Genomic DNA, 27,854 nt, shown 5'->3' with positions numbered 1-27,854 from the left:
TCCTCAGAAGATTCCACACCGAGACACGTCGCCTGCAGCTCTTCTGACAGCGAGTACAGTGGTATAAAAACTATACGAGGAGTTCAGAATGTGTGTGTGACTGCTGGTGATGCGTGTGTGGTTGTGGTTGCAGTGTGGTTGTGGTCAGCACCCGCCGTGGTCGGCTGCTTTGTACTTCTGATGTTTCAGCTAAATGTTGTGTTTGGTGCTTTGCATATCCCATATCTAGTGCTTTGTGCATAACCTTACCTCTGTGTAATGGACTGCTTTAAATGCGGACTTTGTGGTATCTTCAGGCTAGTCGTATTTGCTGTTGATAGTTTAACGTGATGATTGCAGGTCATAGCCTACTGTATCTTATTTCAAAGTGTACTGATTCTGGTGCCAACCTCCCCCGTTTAGTCATTGTATCTCTGGTATATTAATTTTTCTAATGCCAATTCTTCACAACACCTTGTATAAGTGCACCTGAATTGGTGCCAATTGTCTAATCATTGAATATTTGCATTGTGAATGTGCCAGTTTGTTGTGGCTCTCCTGCGTTCGAATAATTTTAGGCCAAAAACATCGGAACATATTAAATCGAGCTGAGATCAATTTGGTTAGTATGCGACGGCAACCTCAGTATAGATGTGTCAATGTTGCATGAATACAATAGTATACCGGGTTGTCAAAAATATTAAATATAATAATTGTGCCCCCCCCAATCCAGTTCATATGCCCCCCTTAATACTGAGCCCTGGTGGTGCGGGAATGGCCGTAGAAGGAGAGAGGTGAAGGTGGTGGAGGGTTTTCGGTGGTGGTTGATGGTTATGGTGCCGTTTGGGAATGACGGTGATGAGATGTTTGCGGGATTGAGTTGTGAAGGTAAAGGCCGTGGCTGTTGGCGTTGTTGTTGTTTGAGGGTTGGAGCGTCGTTGTAGTTGGTGACGATGGCTGGCGTGGTGGTTAAGGTGGTTGTTGTGTGATGGTGGTTGAGACGTGGTTGGTTCAAAATAGAGATAGAACAGAAAAACGGCTATCTCAAAGCGTCGCAGCCCGAATGAATCACGTAAATTCCCTCTTGACAACGGATTTGGGCTCACTACACATGTGCTTAAGGGATATCTCACCGACGGGACCTGAATGGTGGTTTGCGAATTTCCACAGCCGTAACAATATATTCAAACCTGCCAAAGATGTAGTGCCACTTGATGCTTTTGTGCTGGAACTGTAAAGACTTGGGGATGATTCATCCATAACGATAACTTGAGAACAGTTTATTTCAATGTCCACTCGACATAAGTTCCTTCACCCACAAAGCTTGGAAGTGAATCTACAACTACATCTACGACATCAGTCTTTTAGTCTGGAACCTTGACCACTTTTGCTATTATCATCGCTGACCTGAAAGGCAAAAAAAATTAACATGCATTGTATGTAGAATTGTAGCATGTCATAATGTTTAGAAAAATTAATTATCTTGGTGACGTTGCAGTAATTGATTTAATATAGGCTGCACAGCATCTGAAATGAACAAAAATTCAGATAAGTCACTATGGTTATGTTCAATGTCATTATTGATATTGTTACGGCTGTGGAAATTCACAATACACCATAAAGCGTGCTTAGATCAGTTATGATGATAAGTATATGTGTAGTTAGATTTCCCCACCGTTGTTTAGAGGGAATTTCCATGTTCACAGGGCTGCGATCCTTTGAGTTAGCCATTTTTCTTTTCTCTATCATTATTTTGAACCAATCATCCCCCAACAACCAAATCGCCACTACCAACATCATTCCCAAACAACTACAACTCAAACACCACCACCTTCGCCTCTTTACCTCCACAACTCCACCCCGCAAACATCGCTTCACCGCCATTCTCAAACGACGCCCAGCAACCAAATCGCCACCACCAACACCCTTCCCAAGCCACCGCAGCAAACTCCCACCACCTTCGCCTTTCTACCGAACGTCGTGCCATGGGTTGTGAATGAGTTCCTTTCGCCTCGAAAAGCGGATCAGGAATGATTCACGCCCACTTTTCCTTCATCCAATGGCTGAGCATCAGGTGGTATAGCCCCGCCTCCGAACCCGCTGTGATCCACAAATTTGCATATACGCCCCTCCCTCGGCCTATATAAGCGCAAGCACAATGCAGCTCGCGGCAGAAAAGTGGGAGCAGTGGAGTGGCAGCAGCAGTGTCGGCAGTCAAGTGGCAGTCAAGTCTGGAGTCAGTGGAGTGGAAGTCAAGCAGTATCGGTGGGGCAGTCAAGTCGAGTGCAGTGTCGGCAGTCAAGTCAAGTGTGTCGGTCGCGGCAGTCAAGTCTGGAGTCGGTGGAGTGGCAGTCTGGAGAAGCGGGAAACGGGGCAGTCAAGTCTGCAGTGTGTCGGTGTCGGCAGTCTGGAGAATTGGGAGACGGGGCAGTCAAGTCGAGTGCAGTGTCGGCAGTCAAGTCGAGTGCAGTGTCGGTGGGGCAGAGTCGGGAGACGTAGCTCGAAGCCGACGGGAAAGGCAGACGGGGAGCACCGGAGAGAGCTCGCCGGCCACGCCAAGGGCACGAAGCCAGGCGCAGCTACGCTGACATCGCGGCTTGCCCGCCATCGCGCCACGAGGGCGTGGGTAAGACCCTTCGGTCTCATGGACCTGGCCGCTCATCCAGGTTCCACGCACATTTGGTCCACAAGCCTGTCTGCCACCCTTGCCTTTGAGGGTGGCTTTTTCCTTTGCTTTTTGTGTAAATGCATGTGGTGGTGCTGTCTTATAAGTAGAACTGTCTGAGTGTGCGTGCGAATAAAGACTTTATTCAGTTGTAATTCCTGCTTTCATTGCTTTGACTGTTATACGTGCATGATTTTCTGTATGGCTGTAAAATACGTGCTTGTCTGAGTGTGCATTAAATGTGCTTGTCGAACTGTTCACCGTTTCGTTGCGTCCTTTCCCTTGTTTGAAAGTTCCATCTTGCATCACGGAAGGAATTGGTAGAAGGGTGTAAGCACCCGGTTACATAATCACGTCCGTCGGGGCTGGCGATAACACCGCTCAGTTATCACTGAAGCACGGAACGGACCGCTTTAGCAGTTCGTGTCTTCGGCCGGCCAGCGGCGAGGTACGATCGCCCGGTTAACTACCCGCGCAGGTACTTAGGTAGGTCGAGTTTGGCGAACAACTCTATCCTGCGCGGGTGGCCGATTGGCACGATTGTGGTGGGGTCGAAAGACCCACCCGTGACTAGCTCCTGACGGTAGTTCCAAGGAGGGTCACGACTGAATTGTCCGTTCCGGTGGGCGACTCGGTCGCGATTTGAGTTACGTGGCCGATCGCACGCCGGGCGGACCGAAATTCATAACACTGGTGTACAGGAGTGTGGGATTCAAATCCACCTCGGTCTCCAACTAAATTCATGGGGATCGGACCAGGGGTGTGCAAAGCACCCCCCCCCCCCCCGTTCCCCCCAAATTACGAGCAAATCTAAATTAATTTCTTCCGAGAAATAAGATGGAGTTTCAATGCGAGCGGTTGCCGGAGGTAGAAATGAATATGTGTCGTAATGTAGGATCCATGGCCCGGGACGGTACTTGTAATTTTAATCCATGGGGGAGCTCACCCTCATATTCTGAGCACGAACTTTGCCGGCAAACGGAGTCGCAAGATGGCGGCGCGGCCGCACTTCAGCGCGGCACGAGGCGTGAGCGAGCCGCTATTTGTAGCGCAACGAACGGCACGACATGAGGCGAGCGCTCCCAACAACCGTTTCAAACCACGTGGGCAAGGCAATCGAGGCAGGCAGACATTGTCGGGCTTCAGAAACAATTAAAGGAAGAATGGACAACCGAGCTCAAGAAAGAAAAATGGAAGCACGATTTGGAATTAAAACAACGAAATGAAAAAATATTGGAAAAGTCAAGACAGGTCAAAGAACTAGAGGGAAAAATGGGGAAAATAGAATTGAGTATCCATAAATTGGAAGAAAGAGAATGCAAACACAATTTGGAAGTCAAGTAACTGGAGCGTGAGGGAGAACAAGGCGTTCGGGACAGTTAAAGACTAGAATAAGAGGTAAAAAGAGAACAGGAAGATAGGGAACAATTGGAAGAAGAAGCAAAGTTGAAGTATGATAAGATGTGCAAGAAAAGGAATGAAGAGAGGGAGGAAAAATGGAAAAAAGTTTATGAGATACTGGAACACGAAACCAAAGAGACAGGATTACAAAACGAACTGGAAAAGTTAAAAGAGGAAAGGAAGAGAACGGAAAATGAAACGTTGAGGAAACACATTCTACAGATCAAACAGTTGGAAGCCAAAGCAAGGTTGGAGTGTGCGGAGATGAGAAAGGAATTAGAAAAGAAAGCTTCTGAGTTACAGAAACACCAAAACAAAGAGAGGGAACTACAAAACGAGCTAAGGATGTCGAGGGAGGAAAGAACGACAGCAGCGAATGAAACATTAAGGAACCACACTGTACAGATCAAACAGCTGGAAGCCAAGGCCAGATTAAAGAATGAGATGCAAGAAAGAGTAATGAAAGAAGAACGAATGAGACAGGAGAAGGAAATTAGGCAAGTGAAGGAAATAACAAGATTGCAGAATGAGGAACAAGAAAGACAGTGGAATGAAGAACACAAAGAACAAGGAATGAGACAGGAGAAAGAAATCAGTCAGTTGAAGGAGATAACGAGATTGCAGAAGGAAGAACGAGAGGAACAGTGGAATAGAAAACAACAAGAACATGAATTTGAGGTTAACCAATTGAAGGAAATATGATATTGGAGAATGAGGGACAGGGGGGTGAAAGAAATTAAAAAAGAAAGACAAGAACAATTAAAAAAGAAAGCAAGGTTGAAGTACGCAGAGAGAGTGTAAGAACCACGAACGAAACAGGAAAAAGAACTAAGCAAATTGAAAGAAACGATGAGATTGGAGGCTGAAAAGCATGAGGAACAGTGGGAGAGAAAACAAAAACTATACGAGTTTGAAATTAACCAGCTTGAGGGAAGAGCAAAGCTTGAGTCCACAGAGATGGAAAAACTCCGGAAAGAGAACGAACAACTCAAAAAGCTCTGAGAGGAAGAACGACTCAAATGGGAAGGAAAATGGAACCAGGAAGAAACAGAAATAAGGAAGAAGGAGAGAAAATATATAGAGACGCAGGAGATAGAAAAAATAGAGAGACTGCACGATAAAGATGGGGTTAAGGACGAGCACACACACATTAAGGTAGTGGAGGACCATGAGGGGGAGCTGGCGGACTGTTTAGGGACCCGGTGCGAGCAGCTGGATAGCCTCCTTCAGGAACGGAGGGAGACACTATTCTCCCTTGAAGCTGATCTCGACCAGGTGAGTTAGGTCGTGCCAAGCGGAGTAGAGGGGGCGAGTGCTGTTGACGGGCGCACACAGAGCTTGGGGGGTATGGAGGCCCCGGGAGCCCGAGAGGTGACCCGATTCCCCAGTGTGATTGTCCTGGTGTGTGTGGTGAAAGGTGTGAGTGCGCCCCCGTGTGTGAGTGGTGTGGTCACGAGTGTGCCGGAGTGCGTGCCTCCCAGCACACCGTGTGTGAGTGGAACCACGCTTGCGAGTGAAAGGGCATGCATGAGTGAACGGCTGTGTGTAAGAGGGACAGCGTGTGTGAGGGAGATGACTGTGGGCATGCGGGAGCACGCAGCTGCGTCTCCGGGTGTGAGTGTAATGGCGCGATGTGTGAGTCTCGTGACACACAGGAGTGCGTGTGTGGAATGGAGCTTGAGCGCGAGAGTGCGACGGAGACGACGGCGACAGATGCACAAAGGCTGGGTGGCGGCCGTAGCTGTTTTGGGGACCGTGCCGGGTTTGCATGGCAGCGCGTGCGGGGTCCGTGCTGTGCAACGCACGAGGCCGCCACGTGCGCGCTTGCGGGAGTGAAACCCGGTCCGTAAACGCCCGCGGTGAATGTTGCCGATCCCACGGACAGACAAAAGGTAGGCTGGATAACGGATTTGGACCGGATGGGTTGTCCACACGGGCGTGTGTGAAGCTCCAACGGGCGGAGCACATGTGTTCACGTGGGGAACCCCTCGAAACACGAGGCTTGTTTTTTTGATGCACAGGAGCGCAGGTTGCGAGTTGCCGCGCTGGTGCGCGCGCATAAAAAAAAAAAAGCAAGCCTCGCTTCGGGTGAACAGAATTCCCTGGGCAAGGGGTGGAAGATCCCCTTGGCTTGGGCACAGGAATACCACTAGTTAGGGGGATGGGTTAGCAGAGTTAGACCGGCTTCATGGGGCAGGGACAAATCCTCATGGAGCCCGTGGAATGGATTAGTTAGAGGGATTTCAGTTTAGATTTAGAGTATGGAAAATGGGATTTTTGGAGACAAGGACTGACTTTGAATGTATTGAGGGGACATAGCTCAGCTACGTAGTGTTAAATGGATGTGCTATATTGTAAGGGATGACGAGGGAGCACGATTTAGTTGAGGGATCCAGTGAATAGGAATGGCAGTATTCAGTGATGGGAGCGATGAAAGGAATTGAAGAGAATGGAAAATGTACTTGATGAGTGAGTGAGGGCCAGCGGGCCTGAGTGTATGGAGCGAATGTGGTATGCATGGTGCGATGAGTGGTTGGGGGGAGGAGTGATTCCCACCCAAGGGACCCCGGGGTCAGTGCAAGGTGAGTTTGTGGGTTAGTCAAATTGACAAAATGGAGGTCGTTTTGTTGTTGGTGGGAATGTAGGCTCGAAACCTGTTTGGAGGGGTGCAGGATCCCTGTTGACGGGCTGGGAGCATGGCTGCGAACGGTGAGTATCACTTAGTGGGTACCCCGGGCACCGGGCAAGTCGCGGCCGCGGTCGGCCAAGGGCCCATGGGGGGCCGGGATAGCGTAGCAGGCACGGGTGGGCCTGCATGATGTGGGGCCCGGAGCGCCATTGGCTGCGTGGGCAGTGTCGTGGGCACGGGCACCCGGGGAAGGGGCCTGTGGCGCCAACCTGCCATGTGAGCATCGAGGGGGAGTAGCTATTGAGGGCACTCCCCAGGTTTTAGGGAGTTGGTAGGCTCGGAGGCAGTGCAGTGCCTGGGGGGTGCCATTGTTGGAGAATTGGCAGAGGGTAGTTCCTGCCAAGGGAGCTACGCGTCCCAGCCGTGAGAGACTGTGTGAGGGCACGGGCGGAAAACTCGAGGGCATGGCCCGGAATTTGCGAGGACACCAACACAGGCGACGGGAATCTGTGTTGTTGGAACCAGTAGATTAAGCGAGAGGCACTTGTTGAAAGCCCCGGGGTAGTTTAAAGGTTTATGGATAGGGTAGATTAGGAAGTGTACCCCTCCGCACCATCCCTTCGCTCTCGTTGTGGGCCGCTGGACCCACTTTGGGTAAGATCGCTGAAGTCTGAGGAGGCCATCCTGGGGCTTGAGTTGGGCCTCGACACAGGACGCTAGCTCTCCCTTATTCCCCTCCAGGAAGGGAACGTAGGGGTTGGGAGTAGGCTAGGGCAGGATAGGTTAGCCGAACAAAGACTGTAAAGAGGGTTAGGGGACGATTTATAGGGGGGAAGTAAAAAATAAAAATAAAAACAAAAAAATAAGTTGGGGCAAAATTAGGTTTTGACAAATTAAGGGGGTGGGTATGGACAGAGACAGGCAAAGGCGATAGGTTGGGAGGGAGACAGTCAGGTAGGTCCGAGCCCGCCTTCTGAGTGGCCAGCACCACCGCACTCCCTCCACCAACCTCCACTGAAAGGCAAAGGCTGGCCACGTCATCGGCTAGCTGTTTGCTGCAAGGTCTGTGCCGGTCGGATCGTCTGTCGGCTGTGTTTGCTACAAGGCCTGTGCCGGCCATTTCATCTGCCGGCTGTGTTTGCTACAGCAGCCCTGTTTTGCCATGCCTTGCCTTCCCACCTTTGCCATCCATGCCTACTGCCCATGTCCACCAGCCCTGTTCTGTTTTGCATCCCCCCCCCCTTTTTGTTCATTACCATGTGCGCCAGGATCCTCGCGCAAATTGCAGGGACTGCCCTGATGGCAGCTGCAACAAGGGCCTGCACCGGCGGCCCGTGCACGGTTCATTGCGTGTGCTGCTTGAGCCAGCACGGAGACTGCGTTGCGCAGCTCATGCGCCGTTGTGTTTGCTGCGTTCATTTAAAAAGTGGGGGGGGGGGTCCTGGACTGCGTGTGAGCAGCCGGCCACGTTCCCTGTCACCTGCATTGCGTGAGCCAGAGACTGCGGGCGAGCAGCCTGGCTCCCTGCTAACTTGTTCTCTTTGCAGAGTCCATCGATCCTGGGCCATGGAATAGTGTAAATTATAAGGTTAAGTTGTTAAGTTGTGTATTGTATATGAGTGCGCCCCCGGCATGTATGTCATAGCGCCGGCATTTTATTTAAGTCGTCCGTATGAGTGAGTTTGTTTAGTTAGTTACTCAGCCCGTAGGTTATTTATTTTGGGGACACGAATACCATGAATGTCGCACTCAGGGATCCGAAGATAAAACGTACTAGGGGAGAACTTACACATGATGGCACACGAAAATTCGGCGACTCGGGACGAGTCTGTAAAAAGGGGAGAGGGTAGTGTTACGGCTGTGGAAATTCGCAATACACCATAAAGGGTCCTGAGATCAGTTATGACGATAAGTATATGTGTAGTTAGATTTGCCCACCGTTGTTTAGAGCGAATTTCCCTATTCACAGGGCTGCGATCCTTTGAGTTAGCAGTTTTTTTTTCTCTATCATTATTTTGGACCAATCATCCCCCAACAACCAAATCGCCACCACCAACATCATTCCCAAACAACTACAACCCAAACACCACCACTTTCGCCTCTTTACCTCTACAACTCCACCCCGCAAACATCGCTTCACCGCCATTCTCAAACGATGCCCACCAGCAACCAAATCGCCACCACCAACACCCTTCCCAAACCACCACAGCAAACTCCCACCACCTTCGCCTTTCTACCGAACGTCATGCCATGGGTTGTGAATGGGTTCCTTTCGCCTCGAAAAGCGGATCAGGAATGAATCACGCCCACTTTTCATCCATCCAATGGCTGAACATCAGGTGGTATAGCCCCGCCTCCGAACTCCGCTGTGATCCACAAATTTGCATAGACGCCCCTCCCTCGGCCTATATAAGCGCGAGCACAACGCAGCTCGCGGCAGAAAAGTGGGAGCAGTGGAGTGGCAGCAGCAGTGTCGGCAGTCAAGTGGCAGTCAAGTCTGGAGTCGGTGGAGTGGAAGTCAAGGAGTATCGGTGGGGCAGTCAAGTCGAGTGCAGTGTCGGCAGTCGTCAAGTGTGTCGGTCGCGGCAGTCAAGTCTGGAGTCGGTGGAGTGGCAGTCTGGAGAAGCAGGAGACGGGGCAGTCAAGTCTGCAGTGTGTCGGTGTCGGCAGTCTGGAGAATCGGGAGACGGGGCAGTCAAGTCGAGTGCAGTGTCGGCAGTCAAGTCGAGTGCAGTCTCGGCAGACGGCGGCAGTGTCGGTGGGGCAGAGTCGGGAGAGGGAGCTCAAAGCCGACGGGAAAGAGAGACGGGGAGCGCCGGAGAGAGCTCTCCGGCCACGCCAAGGGCACGAAGCCAGGCGCAGCTACGCTGACATCGCGGCTTGCCCGCCATCGCGCCAAGAGGGCGCGGGAAAGATCCTTCGGTCTCGTGGACCTGGCCGCTCATCCAGGTTCCACGCACATTTGGTCCACGAACCTGTCTGCCACACTTGCCTTTGAGGGTGGCTTTTTCCTTTGCTTTTTGTGTAAAAGCATGTGGTGGCGCCGTCTTATAAGTAGAACTGTCTAAGTGTGCGTGCGAATAAACACTTTATTCGGTTGTAATTCTTGCTTTCATTGCTTTGACTGTTATACGTGCATGATTTTCTGTATGGCTGTAAAATACGTGCTTGTCTGAGTGTGCATTAAATGTGCTTGTCGAACTGTTCCCAGTTTCGTTGCGTCCTTTCCCTTGTTTGAAAGTTCCATCTTGCATCACGGAAGGAATTGGTAGAAGGGTGTAAGCACCCGGTAAATAATCACGTCCGTCGGGGCTGGCGATAACACCGCTCGGTTATCACTGAAGCACGGAACAGACCGGTTAAGCGGTTCGTGTCCTAGGCCGGCCAGCGGCGAGGTACGATCGCCCGGTTAACTACCCGCGCAGGTACTTAGGTAGGTTGAGTTTGGCGAACAACCCTATCCTGCGCGGGTGGCTGATTGGCACGATTGTGGTGGGGTCGAAAGACCCACCCTTGACTAGCTCCTGGCGGTAGTTCCAAGGAGGGTCACGACTGAATTGTCCGTTCCGGTGGACGACGCGGTCGCGATTTGAGTTACGTGGCCGATCGCACGCCGGTTTATACTCGAACCCACAAAAAATTGATAAACACAAGCAATCTTAAAAAATAAGGGTTTAATGACATAAATCAAGTATTTATAATGGAAATAAATCAAAACAGGATAATAATGAAAAGTAAGGTAACCTAAATTCCGATTTTAAGCGCCTCCACACACACTTTAATACAGACAAGGGGACAGAATGAATAAAAGAATAATCCTCCCTTTCTCCCAGCACTTAGCTGTGTGCCCAGAGATGAGTTTCTGAAGCTTGGGCTTCACCAAACCGCATCGTCACTGCACAGGAAAATGCGCCCAAAATGGCGCCAAGCCGGTCTCTGTGTGGGAAGCGTAAGGGATGTAGTTCGTGTGGATGGTCCCTTCGTTAATGGCCCAGAAGCTGTCGTGAAAGTTCCTCATGATTGAGATTGATGACGCCACTGCTCTCTGCAAAATGGCACTGCCTTCTTCCCTGATGATAACATGAGGCTCCGAGGCGTGGTCTCACACGACCCAGCCGAACAGTCAATGGCCACCGTCTTGCTCCATTACGCGAGCAAATTCACACAATTGAACAACGGGATTCACACTGCCTTTTCTGTCGTGTCAAAGGCAGCCAGCCAGAACCTCTGTCTCAATCGCGTTCCTCACAGAACCCTCCTTTTTTTGCTCCTCGTTCGTGTCCCGACTGCCGATCCTGACTCAATCTTCTCCTCTCTCCTCTAACGTCACCCCATCTATCATCCACCCCAAGGGCGTGGTCTCGCTAGTTGGCATTTCTGGAGGTGGGGTTTTCGCATGCTTGGAAATGTCCGGCTTGGTTGTTGTTCTAAGGACGCGATTCGTTTTTATCGCCAGTCTTCAAATGCAAAAACATAAGAAAAGGTCACGGGGAAATCACATACTGGGAGAAATTTGCCTTCGACACGACATAATTTAACACAGCTCCCCCCCCCCCTCGTGTGGTGACACGTAACACTTAAGCTCACAGTTTCCCTTCTTAATTTACATCAAGATATCTCCTACACGTCCACGGGCCATGCTACTCAATACACAATCCTACTTTCTTTACTATGAAATTACTCCATCTATCCCACAAACATAGTAATCTTCCCAGATGTTTAAACGGGCAAAACTATGAAGGGAAAAAGTTCATTAGTCAACCAATTCCTACTGTGGTAGGAAAGAAGTGATGCAGCCACCGGTTGATTGCTTTCACCATGAAGTCATTGTGATGTGACATGCACATCATACATATGCCAAAATGCCATGCTCGATGAAGCTGACATTTTGTGTATAATGCTTCAAGCTCATCCAATAATGAAATGAATGGGTTTTGTTTTTGTGTAGTGTCAAGGCTCGTATAAGAACTAACGAACGACTTCCGGTTCCGGTTCTTGAGTTTTCCGGTGGTGTCCCTCAAGGTCTTTGACGACATTCTCAGAGATAGGTTTCCTGGTCATTTTTTGTTGCGTTTTTGCTGTTATTTTGTTGTCTCTGTGTTTACTGTGTGTTTGTAGTTAATTTTTGTTTAAAAACTTGCACTAATTGGTGAGTGTTCGTCGATCTTTTCAAATCAGGTTTGTTGAGGCCTACCCTTTCCTTTGTATGCATTCTCATGTTATTCTATTTCTACTTTTTACCTTCAGGTTTTTTTTTTACCACAATTCCTCCACTCTTTTAATACCCTCTGTTTCATCTATCTATAATTCCAGCTGTGTGTGTGTGTGTGTGTGTGTGTGTGTGTGTGTGTGTGTGTGTGTGTGTGTGTGTGTGTGTGTGTGTGTGTGTGTGTGTGTGTGTGTGTGTGTGTGTGTGTGTGTGTGTGTGTGTGTGTGTGTGTGACCGCTGTTTCTCGACAACCACTGGTCCGATCTAATTGAAACTTGCCAGGTATATTGCTGGGGACCTGAATATGTGCCTTTTCAAGGTTTGATATTAATCGGACAAGTGGTTCCTAAGTTATGGCCATTTATTTACCAAACCAATGACAGGACACGTTACTGCGGAGGCGTGGCCGTTGGGGAAGAGATCCTCAGTTACCAATGACAGGACATGTTGCTTGGCGTTTTGCACCCACAGTATCTATCTTTTATCTATAATTCCAGCAATCTCTGTTTGTTTGCCTTTTCAAGGTTTGAAATTAATCGGACAAGTGGTTCCCAAGTTATGGCCAAGTAAGAGCGCGTTCCCCATTCCGGGTTACAACATACGGACTTCCGGATAGTGATGACTTACTGTATTCTAGTAATTTCTTATGCGCATTTATAGAAAAACACAATGCCCCAATCCAGTCGTCGTTTACGATAGCGAAGGAACAGCCTGTGTGGTTGTTGTTTCTGTCACGTGGGTTGAGTTTATTATTTATATATTTTTTTGCATGTACGGCCACGCACGTACGGTCAGGTCAGGTCAGGTATGGGAGCATGTGCCAGAACAGCGCGTCGCTGCGTCCACTTTCCGCCGGTACTCCAGGGGCCTCCAGGGGCCTCCGTCTGAACATCCCCCAGGCAGATTCCAGGCCCATCCCCATCTCCTTGAGATGATGGTCAACCTGCTGCAACCATGAGGCACGTGGTCGGCCCACTGGCCTCCTCCACTCATGAGACTCCCTCGCTGAGAGAATCTGGTGAGCAGGATCAGCGTCAGGAAAACGAGCCACATGTCCATACAGCCGCAACTGATGCTCACGGACTATGCAGGTAACAAATCTCATCCGAGTCTCTCTCAGCAACCGCTCGTTGGACACAAAATCCGACCAGCGATAGCCAAGGATTCTCCGAAGAGCTCTGGTACCAAAGGAATTAAGTCTCTGTCTCAGATCCTTGGTCAGAGTCCAAGTCTCGCACCCATAGAGCAAGACTGGAAGTACCAAGGACCTGAAGACTCGGACTTTCGTCCTCCCGCACAGGTACCGGCAGCGCCACACCCCATGATCCAGTGAATCCATGACTCCCCAGGCCCGACCCAGACGTCTATTGACCTCTGACTCGCAGCCAGCAGAGACATGAATATCACTGCCAAGGTAAGTGAATCTCTCCACGACCTCAACATCCTCACCACAAACAGACACAGACAGGACAGCAGCATCCAAGATGTCACCGAAAACCTGGATCTTAGTTTTGACCCAAGAAACCCGTAATCCCAATGGCTCCGACTCCTCATTCAGCACCTCGAGGGCCCCCAAGAGGATGTCTAAAGTCTCCGCAAAGATGACTGCATCATCTGCAAAATCAAGGTCCGAGATCTTGACATTGCCAAACGATGCACCGCAACTTGATCTCTCCGACATCCTCCCTAAAATCCAGTCCATACAAGTGCTGAAAAGTGTGGGGGCAAGTACACATCCCTGACGAACTCCAGTAACAACTGGAAATAAGTCAGAGATGGTACCACCACACTTCACAGCACTCTCAGTACCAGAGTAGAGTTCAGACATCAGATCGATCACTTTTGGTGGCACCCCACGAAGACCAAGAATCCTCCAGAGGACATCCCGATTCACTGAATCGAACGCTTTACAGAGATCAACATAGGCTGCAAGCAGCCCCTGCCGAAACTCTCGTCTGTGTTCGATGAGGACACGAAGTGCAAGGATACGGTCAATCGTTGACCTCTTTGGTGTAAAGCCTGACTGCTCTGGACACTGGTGCTCAAGCAGATGGTGGCGAACCCTATCAAGAATTATCCGAGCAAAGACCTTGCCCGACACTGAGAGCAGCGTCACCCCTCGGTAGTTGTTGCAGTCTTGGCGATCACCCTTCCCTTTCCAGAGAGGGACAACAAGGCCCCTCTTCCAGTCAGTTGGGATGATGCCTGTGTTCCAGGCAGAGCACAAAACTGCATGCAACGACACGAGTGCAGCATTTCCACCAGCCTTGAGAAGTTCAGCATGGATGCCACAGATCTCTGGAGCTTTGCCGCGTTTCAACTGGTTCACCGTAACCCGTGTTTCCACAAGCGAAGGTGGACCACAGTTTTCCACAAGCGAAGGTGTGTCCACAACCGTGTTTTTCCACAACCGTGTTTCCACAAGCGAAGGTGCTGACCACATTCGAGGGTCAGCAACAGGGATTGTAACACCCTTGACGTCCAACTCGACAGCTGGGGGATCAGCCTGGTACAACCGCTCAAAGTAACCGGCCCAGCGGGCCTTCACTTCAGACTCCTCTGTCAAGAGCCTACCACTCTGCTCGAACTGCAGTGCTCCGAGGGATGGGCTTGGATGAACGTAATGCGCGAATTCCCCTGTAAGCGGGACGACAATCACCTGTCCACAGGTGATGCTCTACCCCCTCACAGATTCCTCGCACATAGGCCTCCTTGTCCACCCTCAGTGCACGTACAGTTTTACGCCTCAGCTCCCTGAACAGCTCAGCTCTGCCATTCAGCCTGGCCCTGCGACTCTGGTCAATGGTATCCAGTGTCCCTTGAGAGACAAAATTCTTCTTTGCCCTGCGGTGAGCTCCAAGGCATCCACCGGCAACATTAAGGACGGTGGTCTTGAAGGCGCTCCACAACTCTTCAGGACCCCCCAAAGCACCCAGACTCCCCAAGTGTCCACTCAGCCTGTTCGCAAACTCCTCAGCTACTCTCTCATCCCTGAGCTTGGCAACATCCAGCCTAGGCTGGAATGGTACCATTCTCCAGGATTTAAGGTGCAGCTTTAGAGTTGCTACAACAAGCCTGTGGTCAGTATTGAGGAACTGAGCACTCCGGTAGACCCTGCAGTTCTGGATCATCCTCCAACGACCGTCAATGAGGACATGGTCAATCTCCTTTGCCACACCGCCAGCGTTGGAATACCAAGTCCAGCGATGAGCTTGTGGGCGCTGAAACCATGAACCAGCCACCCTAAGTCCATGACTTCTTGCAAAGTCAAGGAACTTAGTGCTCTTCTGGTTCATAGTTCCTGACCCATGGGGACCAACACACACCTCATAACCATTCCTATCAGTTCCAGTCGATGCATTGAAATCCCCCAAGACTAGAAGTGTATCTCGTCTGGGGCACTGATCAACCACAGACTCGAGTGTGGCATAGAATGCATCCTTCACGGTAAGATCACTCGCCTCAGTCGGGTACGGGCACGTACGGGCACACACTGGTATTGATAATTATGAAATCATAGGTGATGTGGTGTGGCAGCCATTGTTGGGAAAAAAATTTTGGACATCTGTATCTCTGAAACCGCACCAAGGAAAAAATTTAAATTTAGCACACGGCAAGGACTCCTCAAGGGGAATGAGTGTGATATATATATATATATATTTTTTTTTTTATGACATCACAGGTGCCTCCTTTATGATGTCATAATTGCATATTATGTAGAACGCTACATCTGATCAGTATGAAAATTTTTGAGGGTCATCTCAGGATAAAATGGTCCACAGAAAGAAAGAAAAAAAAAGATGACGTCATCAGTCGTGTGATTCGACAGCCATATTGTTTTTAAAATAAACCCTTCAAAAATCTTCTTCTCTGAAGTGGCTGAACAGATCAAGGTAAAACTTTATACATGAGGCCGCCGATGCATGAGGAACAAAATTAACACACATGATGTCATAGGTCACATGGTTCGGCAGCTATATTGGATTTACCCTGAAACCTATAAAAATCTTCTTCTCCAGAACGGCTGGACACATCGAGGGGAAACTTCACACAAATGTTCCCAAAGCCTTGGGGATACCAGGGTATTCATGAATAATTGATAAGTTACAACGTCTGGCAGCCATATTGGATTGAGCAAAAATCTTTTTAAAAATTCTCTCTTGAACCGCTTAATCAGTCGATGTGAAATTTCACAATTATGATCTAGTAGTGATGGGGAATGTTTTTTTTTTTATTTCAACCTGATTGGATGCATGGTCTGGTAGCCTGAATTATTAAATTTTTTGATCTTTGTTTTTTAAATTTTTTTTATTTTTAAGCTCGCCTGTTCGAAGAACAGAGAGCAATAGCGATACCCCCGGTGTGAGCGTGAAAATGTTAAAGTTTTTGGTGCAAGTTATTTAGAAGCTTGCCATTCATTTAATATGTGTACTAGGATGCTGATATTTGGCATGGAGGTTCCTTTGGGGTATACTATTGGTGTAGTGAAGTTGAAATTAAAAAATAATTTCAAATGTTTAAAATTTTTGACCTGTTTTGAACTTAACTTTTTTGTAGCACATCAACGTTAAAGTTGTTGGTGCAAGTTATTTAGAAGCTTGCCATTCATTTAATATGTGTACTAGGATGCTGATATTTGGCATGGAGGTTCCTTTGGGGTATACTATTGATGTAGTGAAGTTGAAATTAACAAATGATTTTAAAAAAAATTAAATTTCCACCTAAGATGGTGTCAAAGCCACCCAATGCTCGCCTGTTTATACAAGACGCTTTCCATTCATTTAATATGTGTACTAGGGATGCAATGAAGTCTAAATGAAATAAATTTTGTTGGTGCACCTTTTTCAGAGACTCAATATTTGTGAAGTCAAAACAGTACATATTACTTTTTCTTATAGATGCATTTCTCATGGCAAGGCAAGTAGGTAATGTATTATTGCATAATCTTGATAAATACCATTGCACATTTACTGTTATAATTGTGATGCCATCAGAATTACAAATAAAAAATGATACTACATGGTAGTTCGACTTATTCTTGCTTGTTTGGGTTCCTTCTGATTACTCCAATGCAGGACTGTACGCACCTACAGTATTTGGTCTTCCATTTGATTTGATTTGAATTTATTTTAATCCCATTCTAAATTCAATTGAAAAATAATTATAAAAACGTCATGGGTCAGGTGTCCGATCAAAGTGGGACATCTTGGTACCCGGTCATCACTGTCGGCGGTTATAAAGTGGTAGTTCTAGTTATGTTTATTATTAATTACGTAACACACCATACAAAAGACACCACACAAAAGTCCTGGTGAGGGTCTGCATTCTCTGATTGCTCTTTTTCTTGTTTTGTCTTTTGCAGCTTGTGAAGGATCTTTGCAATGATTTAGGTTGCACGGAAGTGGTCGACGTTGGCTCTGGCCAGGTGAGTTGCTGTTTAGTATGCTGTTTTATATTTTAACTCTTTTACGAAATCTTTATGAATTAAACTGGTACATTATTGCATGCCAGGCCTTCAGTACTTGAGTCAATGTTGGACTTTAGTCAACTGGAGGCCAGTTTTGTATGATTCGTACCTCAACTCAACATGTTGGAGATTGACGACTGGAACAGGATGCGGGACTCAAAGTTTTAGACTTATCCTTACATTTGCAACTCAGTTGAGTTAGTTTTAAGATTGAAATTTAATTGTGCACATGAAATAAAATCTCTCTACAAAGGAGCACCAAAGTCAATAATAGAGGACACAGAACAAACAAACTTATTCTTCATCATGAAGGCTTGTGTCATCCTGCATCACTGGACAGGGAGAACAAAGGATGGAATGAAGAGAGCATTGATCAAAGCGTGCTAACCACCGTGGGAAACGAGGACGAGCTAACATTTCAAGTGTTAACACTTGCTTTCCATGGTGCTTCGTTAACGTTCTGTTGGTTTCATACATTGACATCATCAGGTTCGCATCATCAGGACTGTCTTGACCTGTGAGACCTGAGATGCATTTCAAGATTGTTATAATCATCAGCTATCGTACTGGTCTTTCATCTGACAGATTTCAATTCTTCAGACCCCAGGTCTGCTTGATGTGACTCATAAAACAGCCAATTACAGAGAAAAAAAATCCCGATCAGCTGATTGATCCATGACAGACTGCCTTTGAATAACCTTTTCCAATGTTGCAACTTTCATTTTAAAGTTCATAATAATTAGTCCACATTATGTAGAGGCTATAGTAGTTATAAAAATAGGACCACGCGTCCTGAAGCTCACCTGGATCAGGCGTAACAGTCACTCAAACCCCCCACACACCCCAATCTATCCATCCTTCCATCCATTGGGACCACACTCTGTGCAGAGCGTTGGAGCTGCCTAAGCAGTCTCCTTGGCTGTTGGACACAAACCTGGATGGGTCGCCACTCCGACACAGGGTGCCAGCAAGCTGGCACTCATTTTGCCAACCCTTGGAAGGATGACAGGCAGAGTCAACCCCACCTGGTATTAATTCAACAGCCAAGCAGGGTTTGAACTGAGGACCGTAGGATCCAAAGACCACCTCCCGAACCATGAAGCCAACACCAGGCATACACCCCATATAGACCCTTTTTAATGCCGTGAACAAACTTTGGTACATCATGCGTGATGAAGGTTGTAGTCAAGTTTCATCGATATCGTGTGTGTAGTTCTAAAGAAGAGAGCAAATACCTATTTTGGGGGGGGGTCAAAAAAATCCCCCGCAGACCCCCTTTATTGAGCGTAGATTTCAATGTGGTCAATACACCTTCGTTAGGCTTTAGATATGAAACTTGTGGCCACGTTTCATCAAAACTGTGTGTTTGGTTCAAGCGATAATGACTGAAGTGTTTATGGATTGACTGACACTGACTCACTCACTCACCTCCAGACACTGCTCGATCCCATAAGCTCACCTGACGAAAGTCCAGGTGAGCTAAAAATTAAAAGTTCAGCCAGTTAATATCCTTTTACCAACTTTGTCCAGTTCGGGCAGCTTTACACGGTAAGCCCTTTTATTCCGCCTTTATGGCTTCATGTTGCTCCCAGGGCCACCTGTCACGTTACATGGCAGCTGCACTCGACTTAACAGTCACCGCTGTGGAAGCGGATCCTCAGCTCGTGGCAATGGCGACCAAGTTTGATCAGCAGCTTGCTGAGACACATCACAAAAAGGTCACCATTTCAGCTCGAGGCTCGTATTTTAGTATTTTGCATAATGGTAATTAAAATATATAACGGTAATTAATGGCCTGCATATGTACGCAAAAAAAAAACAACCTTGTGATGAAATGTTGGACGTTCCAGTAAATAGTAACTCATAAAGTTATGTGACGCTTCTTTTCAGGTTGGATCAGTGGCACTGAAGCTGCCGCGTCATGTGGTCGGGCGTGTGGAGTCAGATGCATCATGGGAAGAATTTGTTTCCATGGTGTGGCCAGAACACAAAGTGCATAACTCTTTACACCATCTTTCAGTTAAACGGTCTTCCAGTGGACACGGGTCTTCCGATCAAACAGACCGGCATGTTTCTGAAACTTCTTCTTTGGCAGACGATGAGACAAAAACAGATGCTTTGACTCATCCATTGTCCCTTCAGCATGCTGCAGACGCCAGAGTATTTAACGGTCTTCCTGGAATAAAAAGTGCCGCAGAGATCGATGAGGTTCGTAACCGCGTGGGCGGGCATGCTTCGGAAGGCTTAGAATCCGAAGAAGTTTGCAGAAGGCGTGCCCAAGATGGATTCGTGCTGACCGGCTTGCATGCCTGCGGTGACCTGAGCGTCGCCATGCTGAGGCTGTTTGCCCAATGCCCGATGGCACGAGCACTTACCTCCATTTCTTGCTGTTACATGAAGCTGTCCACGCATTCGCAGCCCCGTCCACCCGGCACAACGGAGTCACTCGACAGAACGCCCAAGAGTATGAAGAGTACACCCCTCTAGTGGGTGTGAAGTTTTTATCCTTGTAAAACATTCGTGAGACTAATGCTGTTGAAACATTTATTCGAAACATTTTTTACTGCTCAAGGAGTTTGATGTAAGTAAATCACGGAACATCGTGTGTAAGTTTGTGTGTGCGGTTCACATTTGACTCTCACTTCTGTGTATGCAGTAACAGCTCGCCACGGCCTCACGCTGTTTCTCAACATGCTCGTTATACATTATAAAACTGTATCTCGCAATCCGTTCGCTCGCTTCGGACATCCGTTCCGACAAAACATGGCCGAAACGTGTGCGACACACCGTGTGGGAACTCTCAAGTGACGACGCTCGCCTCAAGCCCACGTCCAGCCCAGCGTGTTTGAGAGCGAGGTATAGTTAGCCCGCCAAGGTGACGACACTTTTCATTTCCATTTAAATTTGCCCTTGTACACCGTTTGTGCTTAAAAGGTCAAAATGTCAAAGCCCAAGGAAATTAAAAGAAGCTTCTCCCTTCAAGTTAAATTGGACATCTTGAAACGCTTTTGAGAGTGGACAAGGCCACGCTTGTACAATTTACTTTGTACACTTTTATCTATCGTCACGGATGTTATTAATTGTTTAATATAAACACAAATTTTTGCTTTTTACAACTTTTATTTTGAGAAACACCCTGGTTTCTGGCGTCCTTCAGGATCTCGTCTCCAATTTATAAGACTATTGTGACGGGGAAACTTGTTTCGCGTCACGCAGATTCGCGATACGCCCGGTTCTCTGGAACGCGTCCCGAGCGGATAGCGAGATACTCGTGTAAAAAGCCACATAACCAATGAAAATTAATAATTTTTGGAGGAATTTGTTTTTTGGTGTTTGTAACCAATATCTATCATTATGGGGCAAGAGCTAGCTGAGATTTAATTGACATGGGAGCTGCAAAAGCTTTGACTGTTTGGTGGGGTACAGGTAGCCTACCTGACCACAGAAACCCTTGTCTTAAGTGCAGTCAGTGGTGGGTGGGGTAGGGGGGGTCTTTCTAATTACCCTCAAATACAACTTTTTTTGACTTGGTGCCTACAAGGCTGACACCAATGCTACATCGTGAGGAATGCCATACTAATTATGAATCTGCAACTTAAGACAAAATTTTGTGGTGGAAAGGTCACTTAAGACAGACACTAATTAGGGATTTATTTGATGTAAAAGCTACAACATTGAAACCAGATGGAAAATGTTGAGTAAAGTCTAAATATCAAGAATCACCAACTTAAGACAAGATTATGTGGTGGAAAGGTCACTTAAGACAAGGTCAAAGGTCAATTTGCACTGAATGACCTTTGATTCTACTTTAATTGACATAGAACCCACAGAACTGAAAACTGGTGGAAAATGTAGAGTTCGATATCTTCATCAATAATCACCAACTTAAGACCACTTTATGTGGTGGAAAGGTCACTTAAGACAAGGTCAAACTCAATTAGCATTTAACGATGCAGCATTGGTTGAATTTGGGGGTAATTAGAAAGACCCCCCCTACCCCACCCACCACTGACTGCACTTAAGACAAGGGTTTCTGTGATTAGGTAGGCTACCTGTACCCCACCAAACAGTCAAAGCTTTTGTAGCTCCCATGTCAATTAAATCTCAGCTCGCTCTTGGACTATTACGAGTTTCCCGCTTGAATGCACTTGCGAATGAGAAGCTCACTCCGTAGAGCGCACACCTCCGCCACACAATGCCCGATCCAATAGAACATATCAGGCCCAATAAATATATCGTTTTTGGCCCGATCTCTCAATGGTGAAGAATCACTTTAGAAATTAAATAAGTCTCGTATCCGGATCCGGATCTTCACCCATATCGAATCGATTCGTCCTTGTCACACACCCAAAGTATCCATGAAGTTTTGTCTGAATCTGTCCACAACTTTTTGAGACATCATGCTATACATGAGTTTTGCACTATCTCTCAATGGTGAAGAATCACTTTTAAAAAATTATCGGATCTGGATCCGGATCCATGACAGAAATCCGGATCTTCACCAAAATTGAATCAATTCGTCCTTGTCACACACCCAACGTGTCCACCAAGTTTCTTCCGAATCCGTCCGCAACTTTTTGAGATATCATGCTATGTCGTTTTTATCCCCATCTCTCAATGGTGAAGAATCAGTTTTAAAAATTCTCAGATCCGGATCTGGATTCGGATCTTCACCAAAATTTAATGCTGCCATCCTTGGCCGGTCTCCTACACACACACAAAAAATTTCAGAACGATTGCTTGAAAACGGTGGCCAACAATCGTGTAACAGACAGACAAACGCTACGGACCAACATACTTGGCAAAAAATGTTTTATCACCAAGTAACAAACAAACAAACAGACAGACAGGGGTGAAAACATAACTTTCCATCTTCGGTGGCGAAGGTAAAAATGAATATGGCGGAAAGTGAAATATCAGAGATTGGAACAGATGAATGTGACATTTCCGGTCAATGGAAACATCAAGCATGTTGACCATTCGCAGACGATTGGCTCGCACATGATTGTCTGTCAAGGACATCTCCGGCTCGTGCAAGTAATTTAAATCTGGACAACAAAGTGCTGACGATAAAGAACCACTTGTTGCAAGATGAAGAAAACAAACATCCAGTGATTTGAGGATCTCGTTATGACGGAACAAAAGTGGCCGAAGCTCAAGAGTTCATTGAAAAATTTCTGTACGAGTCAGTATTGTGTTTTGAAACTGACTATTTTTAAAGGCTTATCTGATAAACAAAAGTGCAGATCAAATTCGAACCACCTTTGTAAATCCTCAGAGAACAGCAATCTGGTCTGTGGCAGATTTTTGCAACTTCACAAAGGACGCCGTGGGATCTCTAATGTCCACCAAGTGATGCCAGAGGACGGGACGCCTGGTTTAACGTCCGTCTGAGGGACGACACACCCTCTGATGAATCACCTGCCTGTAAAACACCGACCAGGATGACAGTTTGTAGCTGGTCAGGATTTGAACACGGCCGAGAGAGCTTAGAGGCGATCTTGCGTACCTCCAGACCATCCTGCCATCCCGATGTGTCGAATTACCTTTGTATATACATTTCGCATCAAATGTGCTTCTGTTCTGATATTATAAATCACAACTATAATCAATGTGTTCGACGTGGTACTCGAACTACGACCCGTAACCCTAAACTATGTCCTGTTTTCCCAACGTCTTACAGTCTATGGCTTTCCACTGAGCAGCTGGCTGTCATCCCAGCATCCTGATCCTGCTTGCCTGCTCACGTACAAAGCTCGTGAGTTGGCTTGTCACGCACGAGAGGCATATGGGCGTCGGGCACATGAACAGGACGACGCACCCCGAGCGCACGTGTACCGTGCTGCCCTCGAGATCGAGCTGAGAAGTCGTGCACCGCCATCTGCTGCTCGGCTCAATGTGCCAGGCTGGGGGATGGCCCAGAAAATGTCGTTTGAAAAGTGAGCACAAAGCATCATCGAGCAATTGAAATCGATGTAATAATATTGTTATGTTTGTGGGGTAGATGGAGGGATTTCATTGGAAAGATAGGTCCGTGGACATGTAGGAGACATCGCAATGTAAATTAAGTAGGGAAACTGTGAGTTTAAGTGTTACGTGTCACCACACGGGGAGGGGGGGGGGAGGGGTGGTGCTGTTAATTAGGTAGGGATTAAGGATAATTCCCCCCAGTATATGATCGCTTCCTGTGACCTTCTCCTACGATTTTGCATTTCAAGACCGGCGATAAAAAGGGATCATGTCCTTAAAACAACAACATCCGAGCTGCACATCCAAGCAGGCAAGAAACCCTGCCGACAGAGGTGACGACGAACAAACCACTCCCCCGGGAGTGCATGATTAATGGGCGTGATGGCAGAGAGCCCGTAGGAGGGAGTGAGGATAGCGGTCGGAGAGTCTCGTGTTGGGTGCCAAGAAGGCATGGAGTTAGGTATGGAGCGGGACATGTAGAAGGTGCGGGACAGAGGCGAGTGAGGAGATGGCGGTTGGAAGAGAAGGGCGTTATGATTGGCTTTCCCCTTGGCACGGTGAAGAAGGCTGCACGATTCTTGCGTTCGTGCCGAGGCGAATTTGCTCGCATGATGGAGCAAGACGCTGGCCATTGACTGTTGGCTGGATCGTGTGAGACCAGCCTCGAAGCCTCATGTTGTGCCATCGGGGAAAGAGACGGCGCCATTTTGCAGAGCAGCGACGTAGGCAAGTGCGCAATCGAAGAAAAAAGTTGCATGGCGGTTCCTGAGCCCTGGAGTTGAGTATCACCGCCCGAATTGCCTCCTGCACATTTTTTTGCCCACAGAGCGGCTGAGCGCCATTTTCCCACACAGTGACGAAGCAGTTTGGTGACCTTCAAGCTTGAGAAGCTCATCCCTGGGCACACAGCGAAGTGCTGGGATAAAGGAGATATTTATTTAAGTTGCTTGTGTTGTCTATTTGTCTTGGGTTCGAGATAAACCCCCTTGCTCTGTGCTTCCGTCTGCTCCATCCATTACGTGCATTTGCCGCCCTCCCATCCCGCGCGCGCCATAATCTCCGAGAATCTCGACTGTTCGCCTCCAAGGGATACCGCTCGGCGTGTTCGTCCAGGTGGAGGCAAACCTCTCGGACACAACAATATTTACTTTGAACCATTGCCATATGGTGGTGTGAGCAACACGGGAAGCTTGAGCAGCAGTTTCATGGGAGGACGATGATTTTGAAAGCGCTTGACGAGGTGGATGGGCTCTTCAAATTGGGAGAATTGATGTTTGTGAGGTGCGTCGGTCGTGAGTCAAGTTTGAGTGTTGATATATTTTCCTGTTCCAGGTTCCTTAAGTCATGAACTCTTGAGATTGATGCCAAAAGTTTCACTTGTACAGTGCTGGACTCCTAGTTTATAGTTATTCTTTCATTTGGGTCTGGTGATGACGTCCTCGACTCCGAGAGGATAAATTGGTCCACATAACGTCGAGCCGTTCACATGGTTTGGTGCTCTTGTTAAAATTTCCTCTCCACAATTCACTGGACTATTATTATTTTTATATTCAACTCATGAGGACCGGTATCCATGAGGACCCTGATACCAATCCTCTTTGTCTCCATCCTTGATGTTTCTGCGTCCCTACATAGCCTGGTGTCAGCTTCATGGTTAGGGTGGTGGCTTGGGATCCAAGAATCTTGAGTTCAAGCTATTTTTCCCACTGAATTAACACCAGGTGGGGTTGACTCCGCCCGTCATCTTTCCGAGGTCGGCAAAATGAGTACCAGTGTACCGGTGATAGGGGCACTGCATCAGCGGCATATCTGCGCCCCTAACCAATGATGCAACCAGCAGCCAAGAAGGCTGCACATGAAGCCGACAAGCGGACACAATACCGGGAGATGAGTGGGATTAATGGAAGTAGAAGATGGTCTTGGATGAATACGGGGAATTACACTAGAGACCTCCAACTTGCCCACACGTGAAGCAGGAATGCATGTGTGAGGGAAGGCGGCGTGAGTTGGTCAATACAATCCCGCTCTTCCCATGGATCTTTCAGGACTGGTGATGCAATGGAACCTTGTCAAGGCAAGACACTCGAGTGACATCCTGGAAATCCATGAAATAACTCGCTTCAGATTCCAGCACACGACAGCGGACAAGCGAAACGATAGGTTGCATCAACTGAAAGCCAAGAAGGGCAGGTTAACTGCCGTGGGAAGTGTCGTGCAGCTGATGTTTGAAGCGTTAACTTAAGCATTCGTCAGATTCAACGAGTTGGTGAATGAATCCCACGATGGTGAACATACTCTGATTCGATTTCATTTGATACAATCTCATGTTGGCCCCCATTTTTCTCTTTTTTTTTTTTGTTCTTCCTAAGGTTGTGTGCATCTTTTAGCTCTTCCACGAGGTTGTCCGGCACTAATCAAAATTAACTTTGAGACTGGTGTGAAGACGAGGCTTTTTTCCATTTGCTGTAGATATGCGGAGGAAGTGCTGAGGAGGCTGCAGCTTGGCAAATCGGATGGATTGGAAGCATGCACAGAAGGAAGCGAGACGGGGGATGAACGGTGGTGTGTGGGGGACGCAGCAAAGGCAGCAGCACGGGAAGGCGGGAGGGTGGCAGCATTCTTCGCCCTCTGCCTGCTCCTTGCCCCTCCTGCTGAAAGCCTGTTGTTGCTCGATCGGTCGTTGTGGCTGCACGAGCAAGGTAGAGCACAGTTTTCTCTGCTCTCCTTCTTTTGACTCTGTTGTTTTTGTTATTTTTAATCATGCTCCCAAATCACCCAAGCATGTGCCACACCTGGCTGTTGGTTGAATCATTTCTGGAGGGGTAGAGCGATGCTGGTGATGCAGGACCAAGTTGATTGTGTCAGGAATTTTTAACTTGGCTTCGAAGGTGCAGTGGGATAATTAACATCCACGAGCGAATGCCAGCAGATTAGACAGGCAGTTTAACATTCCCTATGATGTGATGGACAACATACTCATTAATGCAACACCCACCCTACAAAGGACGACAGTTTATACTTGGGTTGAGAATCAAACCGAGACCATGGAGCTCAAAGGTGAGTACACACCACCTCCGGCATATCCCTTCAGCCCATGTTCATGAATGTTCACACAACTGGTTCTTTTGTTTTTGCAATTCGATGAATATTCACTTTTGTGAAACTCTGCCCGTTCCGTTGCGTCCTATTCCGCAGGTTTTGACAACGTTCTTGTTCCAGTCTTCAACCCATTACTCTCTCCTCGAAACCTGGTCCTCATTGCTCGCAAAGGCAAGGCACTCGAGTGACATCCTGGAAATCCATGGAACAAGCCTCCACACACAAGGTGCAAAGGTTGAACATTAAATATAAAAAAAAAAGTCTGATGCTTCATTCAGTCTCCACAACACCTTTGTTGCACCACACTGGTTTTTATTACCTTTATATATTTCCTTATTCATATGCAAGGTAAGCAGCATTTGTCATCAAAAATAAAACACTTTGTCACCAGAGGGAGACATTCAGAAGGCAACATCAAATGCACAATCAACAATATGATTCCTGCAGCAGGCAGGAAGCAACGCGGTTTCAAGAAGCACTGGTGGTTCCGCACGTCCCCCTTTGTGCCAAACACGAGTCGAAGCACGTTCGCGCAACATTATTGTATTTTGTTTATTCTGACCAGTTTGCGACAGATTGACGATTCACCACGTGCGACAAGGTCACAGTCGGAGGGTATTTAATAAGATTCATTCCGGATGACGCGATGGGAGATTCGAGATGGCGAGATGGACACAGCACCTCAAGAACCCTCTTCCTTATTTTAAAAAAAAAAAAAATGCACACATTGCTTCTGCTCTGTTACGCGTGGATAAACTACCTGGAAACTCGTCACCATCATCCGAGGGATTACGGGAAGTAAGGGTTTGTGAACCTTTTCCTTTTCCTGTTTTTAACTTTACATTGCCAGGTGTAAAAAAAAGGAAACCTACAATCGGTACACCTGGCGTTGGATTGTAACGACGTTCACACTTTCACTCGATACGACATGCGGAGCCATTGGGAACAGCTGGAATATCTTTAACCGTCTTAAGACGTGCAATTTTGTGGCTTTTGTAAGAATGTTCATTTTTTATTTATCAATAGTTGACAAGATGTGCATCACAGTCATGTAAAATAGCATTTTTGGAACGATATCCTCGATTAAAGTGCATTCAGCCTGGATTGTCCTCAGGGAGCTACTCTTGTATAAAGTTTGTTTGTTTTTCCTGGAAGTTTTTTTTATTTTTTTATTTTTTTTTTTCCACATGCTGTGGAAATAAAATTTGTCAAACGTCTTGTAAGAGATATATCAAATGAAACCAACTTCCGGTTCCTCCGGATGAAATGCCACGACTTTACACATTTATTAACGATGAAATATTGATAACGCAGATTTCTGGTTCCTCTGTTCAGAGGAGAGTCTGAAGTTTTGGCTCACGTTCCACTTTGGGCTGGCAAGATGGCCTCGAGGTACGCACACTCTCCTCTGAGCCGTCTTTCCTGGATTTGGATC

At 47.4% G+C, this 27,854-nt stretch overlaps 1 protein-coding gene across 5 annotated transcripts in view; it reads left to right on the top strand.

Annotated features, from left to right (window-relative positions):
- METTL25B (methyltransferase like 25B) overlaps positions 1 to 27,536 on the top strand; it is a 68,752-nt gene extending 41,216 nt beyond the window's left edge. For 2 of the 5 annotated variants that reach the window (XM_085890620.1, XM_085890617.1), the window contains exons 4-9: positions 17,246 to 17,308; positions 18,943 to 19,068; positions 19,241 to 19,814; positions 23,034 to 23,289; positions 25,790 to 26,019; positions 26,516 to 27,536. In XM_085890620.1, the coding sequence (XP_085746746.1) occupies positions 17,246 to 17,308; positions 18,943 to 19,068; positions 19,241 to 19,814; positions 23,034 to 23,289; positions 25,790 to 26,019; positions 26,516 to 26,607 (1,341 nt within the window). In that variant the 3' untranslated portion in view covers positions 26,608 to 27,536. The remainder of the gene's footprint in view (positions 1 to 17,245; positions 17,309 to 18,942; positions 19,069 to 19,240; positions 19,815 to 23,033; positions 23,290 to 25,789; positions 26,020 to 26,515) is intronic. The other 3 variants (XM_085890619.1, XM_085890622.1, XM_085890621.1) reach the window with 3 other exon arrangements.
- Positions 27,537 to 27,854: the final 318 nt, after the last annotated feature.

This window comes from Eptatretus burgeri, chromosome 8 (assembly GCF_056783735.1).
Source record: "Eptatretus burgeri isolate ZD-2024b chromosome 8, Ebu_testis_v1, whole genome shotgun sequence".
NCBI classification, from domain to species: domain Eukaryota; kingdom Metazoa; phylum Chordata; class Myxini; order Myxiniformes; family Myxinidae; genus Eptatretus; species Eptatretus burgeri.
Note: the sequence above shows the minus strand (reverse complement) of the source record. Positions and strands in the feature narration are given on the sequence as shown.